We start from the raw sequence: 6,289 nt of genomic DNA, 5'->3' as shown, positions 1-6,289 counted from the left end.
CCCCCCCCCCCCCCCCCCCCCCCCCGGCCGCTTTTTTAAGGGGGGGTGGTTATCTTTTTTTGGTTTCCATTCCTTACATCGTTTCACTAGACTGGTTTCTCGTAAATCAAATGTTCATTTTCATAATCAGTGTCTTCATCTTTATTCAAACCAAAATCAAACATTTTTCAATATTATATCAGAACAACCCCCCTCCCCCCTTCCACCTAAAATAAATTAATGAAGAAAAAAAAAGACAGAAAAAAAGACAGAAAGAAAGGAAGTAAAGCAAATGGGGAAAATGGAAAAGACTTACCGCCACGCCACCGAGACCCGATCCCGCCCCGACGTCGATGATTTTGATATCTTGGTTGTCCCCAGCCAGACGAGTCACAATACGTGCTAACTGTGTGGGCGCACTGTACTCTAGGGTGTCCAAGTACTGTGCCAGAGGACAATGTAATACGAAGATCGTCATTATCATCATCATCATTATCATCATCATTTTTTGGTAAGCAGGGTAGGAGGGAGAGTCTTGTTTTAATTTTAGACAAAAATAAAATAACAATATAAAATGTTTAAATTTATTTAATAGCTCAACGTTTCGCCCCGTGGGCTTCCTCGGGAGCAACTGAGAGAAAAACTAAACGAGCGCTGTATATTAGCAGGGAAATGGGCCTAACAAAGGGGGCCTTAGGGTTACGTGTGGTTACAGGCTAGACGGAAGTGACTAAGTGGGTGAAAGCCCAAGGGGCTAATTGTAAAGAAATTGATGCTAGTCATCAAGGATATCAAAATTGTATCTCTACGAGAGGCTGACAGGAAGTTAATTGTGTGAACGTGTGACGAAAGAGGAAAATGTGTAGAGGCATCCCAGTTGGAGGCAAAAGGAGGAGACAGAAGATCATCATCATCATCATCATCATCATCATCATCATCATCATCATCATCATCATCATCATCATCATCCTCTTCATCGTCATTTGAGGAAGAAAGATCAAAAGAAAAAGATGGTGACGACTAAAGTATAATAAGTGGCTTTATAATATACTAGCTGGGTCCCCTTTCGATGAAAGGGATGATCGGTGCTTTAATATCAGCTGAAAGTCATTGGCCTACTATGTTTACACTCTACCGGAATGGGGAAATAAATATTGAGAGATGCAAAATTTAGGTCTAGATCTATACTCTCAAAACAAAATGCGCCTCGCGAAATATCACTTCCGGATTTTCTAAAATTACAGAGAAAGAAGCGTCGGCCATCAAAAGCGATCGGCGAAATAAAGAAATTTAGCTTTTTGCAGCCAAACTGTCTCAAAACTGAAAAAAAAAACCAAGGGCGCCATGATCTGGAGAATATTTTAAAGAATTTTTTGGCGAAAACTGCTTGTCGATCGATGCAGCCATTAAAAAGCCTTTTGAATAGCAAAATTCGGCCACCACAAATAGATAATAGATAAAGGTTCAACGTTTCGCACTGTCGGCTTTGTCCACCTCCGTCATCATCATCATCATCATCATCATCATCATCATCATCATCATCATCATCATCAAGCAAAGCCATCATCAGCATTATTTTCGTTGGAAACGCAGCGTATTTGGGGGGGGGGGGTCTTGATTAATTTTCAGTCACTAATTATATATTATGATATATATAATATATACTATATATAATATACACACACACACACACACACACACACACACACACACACACACACACACACACACACACACACACACACACACACACACACACTATATCATATTAGTCCAAAGAGGCCTCTTTGCTGCTTTATTGACTATTTAAAAGCTTTTTTTACAGAATCCATCACATCAAGCTGATTGAGTGTTTGAAGAATATAGATATTGTTGGCAAAGATATAAGAATCATAGGAAAGCTTTACTGGCAGCAGAAGGCAGCTAATAAAGTGTGTAATGAAATATCAGAATATATTAAAATCCAAAGAGGAGTGAGACAAGAGATTATTTTTAGAGAATCTCAAAACCTGCAGGGGGTCACTGTTGGGGGCCGCAACATCAATAACCCGAGGTACGCAGATGATACAGTTCTGCTTGCGAACAAAAACGAATATCTTTCTAATATTGTGAAAGTAGTAAAAGTGAACAGCAGCAAGGCAGGCCTCGACATGAAAGTTAATAAAAATAAAAAGAGTGGTCTTATCAAAATGTTCTAGAAAAATAAACAGCTACAGACATAACCATAGATGGGGAGAAAGTCGAACAAGTGCACCAATTCAAGTATCTAGGAGCAACAATCACAGATGATGGAAGAAGTGGACAAGAAATGAACATAAGAACAGCATCTGCAAAAACAAGATTCAGCTAAATGTACAAACTATTTAAATCCGGGCAACTATCTCTCACTTGAAGAAAAAAAAATGCTGGAATGCTACATCTTCCCCATATTCCTGTATGGCGCAGAGACCCGGACTTTGACAAGGAAAGAAGAAAACAAAATAAAGGCGTTTGAGATGTAGTGCTACCGTAGAATGGCCAGAATAATTTGGAAAACAAAAGTGACAAACAAAGAGGATGTGTCAGATTCTATACACAAGACAAACCCTGCTGAACAAAATAAAATGTAGAAAAATACAGTACTATGGCCTCTTAAAACGACACGAGACCATTGTGAAAGAGGTGCTTGAAAGAAAAATGTGGGGCAGGAGAGCTAGAGAAAGACACAGAAAAACATAGATGGACAGCATAAGAACATGGGCTGGCCTGGATATGGCAGAATGTGCCACGGCAGCTCGCGACTGTGAAAGATGGAGGGTCATAACACGTCAACCTCTGAGACAGAGATGATGCCTCCAGGTATCCCGGTATATATAGCGGCATACACACACACACACACACACACGCACACACACACACACACACACTCATACACACACACACACACACACACACACACGCATATTCAAACATGTTCTTTTTTTCTCTCTGTATGTGTTAATGCGTCTCTCTCTCTCTCTCTCTCTCTCTCTCTCTCTCTCTCTCTCTCTCTCTCTCTCTCTCTCTCTCTCTCTCTCTCTCTCTCTCTCTCTTTCTTAACCCCCTCCCCATCTCATGGCCCGTGTCTGACTCTATCACTTCTAGAAGAGAGATCAAGACACTGACATACAAACACACACGCGCACACGTTACACACACACACACACACACACACACACACACACACACACACACACACATACACGCTCAAACGTACGCTAATACAACATGTCCAAACAGCATCAAAACCCTTTGGTCACGCACGAGACTCCACATACCCTTTCATAATTCCCCGCAATGTCGTCATACAGTTTGACTGTGGATTCAGAGCCCATTCCTTTTTTGACATGTGCCTGTATCGCAGCAAGCGCGACTTCTTTGCTTGGTTTTGGCTCGGAAAGTTTCGGGTGTGACATTGAGAGACATCTTGAGGCGTCAGTAATTGTTGCTGTCTTTTGGAGTTTTCTCTGACGTAGAAGAGGGAGGGCACAGCGTTGAACAATCTTAGAGAACATCTTTGTTCAGGAACACCACTTCAAAACAAACAAAAATGATAAAATTTAGGTTTTAAGTGGGTGGCTCGTGGGTGCTCTGGTGTGGTTTGCGGCTACTTTCCTATCACACATCTATCGTCCACAATATCTCCCCTTATATTTTGTTCTTTTATTTTTTTAAATTATGTTACTCTCCTCTAGTTACAAGTTACACCTCTAATCGTCGGTACTTGTATGACCTATTTGTATTGCAAATGCCGTAAACTCTTACAAGTACTAAAGGCAAATATAAAAATAAGGATGCCATTCTTTTAAAACTAAACTAAACTACTACTTATATACAGGACTTGACTCTCGGGGGGCAGCCATTGCGTCAAGCTAGAATGAAGAATTTGATTTCTTTTAAGAAGCGAGACACTAACGAGACCTTTACAAAGAAACGAAAGAAAGAAAGGAAGAAAGAAAGAACGAAGAAAAGAAATAACGAAAGAAAAAACAAACGAAAGAAAGAAAAAAAGAGAGAGAAAGAAAGAAAGAGAGAGAGAGAAAGAAAGAAAGAAAGAAAGAAAGAAAGAAAGAAAGAAAGAAAGAAAGAAAAAAGGTGAGACATCTACAGTGAAAACCTGATGTAACAGTGATGGTGGGACCAGAGAAAAAGTCATGTTATATCAGATCCCTGTTAAATCAGAAATGCAAGAAAAGTAAGCATGTGGACTAATCCAGCTGTATTTATTCATGGGTAGTTTTTCATGGCCTGCGTTTGACACAATACGCGAGCATGTAGCTAGGTTTAGGGCAAGATCAAAGTCTGCAGCACACAGCAACCCTCTCTCGCTTCACCTGCTGCGTGTGCTTGCAGTGGCGTGGTTTGGGTGGGTTTACTCCATCACTGCGTTTCTCTCTCTTTCTTATTTTTTACAGTTTGTAACGAGCCTTTGTCCCTGCTATAACCGATTGGGCTCCAATGAGGCCCTGTTATTGCCGATAACTTTCAATAGAGACAAAGAGTATCAGAAAATGGGGATTTAGGAAATCCCTGTTAATACCGGATCCCTGTTATTACCGAGCCTGTTATATATGGTTTCCTTTGTATTTAGAGTTTTTTTCACATACTATTTGTTTTCCAGGCTGTTTCTTTGAGGGGGTGGGGGTTTAGATATCTAAACAAGTAGTGCGTGCCATTAGCTCAGTTATTGGTATCATGCTGGACTACTGAGCGAATGATCCTGTTTCGAATTTGCAACGCAGCGCTCCAAACGTTTGCTTTTTTTTGGGGGGGGAGGTCATTTGTAGGGCTCGCCACCCATTTAGCTTAGCCCTATCGAATAGGAACGTTAAATTACGAGGTTCTGTCTCTAAAATAGCTTTGTAGTGATAAAAAGGGTATTAAAACTAAACAATTTTGATCTTTTCTCTCTCTTTAACTGATACATGCTGCATTATTCTTTCCGTCCAACACTAACGTCAGTTTTGTACTCATTTGGCCCTTTTCCTTCTTGAGTGAATCGAGAGACAGGAGAGAGGGGGCCGTCGGGGGGGTGGTGGTAGAGAGAGGGGGAGACAGAGGGAGAGAGAGAGAGAGAGGGGGGGAGGGAGAGGGAGAGAGAGAGATTATTAGAATGTGAGGAATGACTAGAGAAGAGACATCGAGAGACAGAGAGAGTGAGTGAGAGAGAGAGGAGAGAGAGGGAGAGAGAGAGGGAGAGGAGTGGGGGGAGGGGGAGGGCAAGACAGAGGTTAGAAAGAGATAGAAATAAAAAAGTGGAATGTAGAGAGATGGAGAGAGAGTGAGAGAGAGAGAGACAGAGAGAGATTAGAAAAAGATAGAAACAAGAAAGAGGAAGGGACAGAGAAAGGGAGAGATATGAAGAGAGATAGCGAGAGAGAGGGACAGAGAGAGAGAGAGAGAAAGAGAGACAGGGGGAGGAAAGTGTAGGGAGTTTGAAAAGGATAAGAATCTTTAAAACAATACCGCTCGTCAAAGAATAATTGAAGTAGCTAGGAATTGATAAGAACAAAAAGCAACACAGAGCAGGAGTAAATGATGTATACATCTAGTGCAGGGAAATAGTCGTAAACAGAGATAGAGAGATGGAGAGAGACAGAGAGACAGACAGACAGACAGACAAACAGAGAGAAAGAGAGACAGACTGACAGAAAAACACAGAGAAAGACAGACAGACAGACAAGAAGGGGGGGGGGAGAAGAGATTGTGGGGGAGGGAGGTGAAAACAGTTTTAGAAGCATTGCATTTTGTTAGTTTATGATAGAGGAAAGCATAATCATCAAAAATCAGACAAACAGACAGACAGACACACACACAGACAGACACACAGACAGACACACAAGCAGACAGATAGATAGACATTCACACAGATAAACACACAGACAGACGCACAAACAGACACAGACAGACAGACCTTTGTCAACTTCTGACCACCCACAAAAGTGCACATACCTTACTGCGTCCTTTCCAGAGTCCAAAAGTCGAAATATTTAAACTGGACGTCTAAAGGCCGCTGCTGACTGGATCCAAATGCTGTCTCACTCAGTGGCGGTTCCCCGATGCTTGCCACCTACTTTTATAAATGACCTGGTCATCATGCGCAATGCGCACTGTCTCTGCGCAAATCATAATTATTATCATGACATACCAAGTGACAGTGTTGTGCTCTTCTTTCACCCTCATAGACTGAAACACAAAGGACAAAAATAATTTAATCTTGCTAGCATTAAAGACTGAAAGGCCTCCGTTCTCCTTTACCACCTGCCCACTTTCCTCTTCCTCCCTCACCCCC

General features: G+C 41.6%; 1 protein-coding gene across 1 annotated transcript in view; it reads right to left on the bottom strand.

The window, feature by feature from the left end:
* LOC101851612 (demethylmenaquinone methyltransferase) overlaps positions 1-6,058 on the bottom strand; it is an 11,038-nt gene extending 4,980 nt beyond the window's left edge. Inside the window, exons 1-3 of the mRNA XM_013089000.2 lie at positions 5,950-6,058; positions 3,276-3,530; positions 296-421 (exon numbers count right to left, since the gene is read on the bottom strand). Of these exons, the coding sequence (XP_012944454.1) occupies positions 296-421; positions 3,276-3,512 (363 nt within the window). The 5' untranslated portion in view covers positions 3,513-3,530; positions 5,950-6,058. The remainder of the gene's footprint in view (positions 1-295; positions 422-3,275; positions 3,531-5,949) is intronic.
* Between the last annotated feature and the right edge of the window lie 231 nt (positions 6,059-6,289).

This window comes from Aplysia californica, unplaced genomic scaffold (genome assembly GCF_000002075.1).
Source record: "Aplysia californica isolate F4 #8 unplaced genomic scaffold, AplCal3.0 scaffold00854, whole genome shotgun sequence".
Classification (NCBI taxonomy): Eukaryota; Metazoa; Mollusca; class Gastropoda; order Aplysiida; family Aplysiidae; genus Aplysia; species Aplysia californica.
The sequence above is the reverse complement of the archived record's forward strand: the minus strand, read 5'-3'. Positions and strand labels throughout refer to the sequence as shown.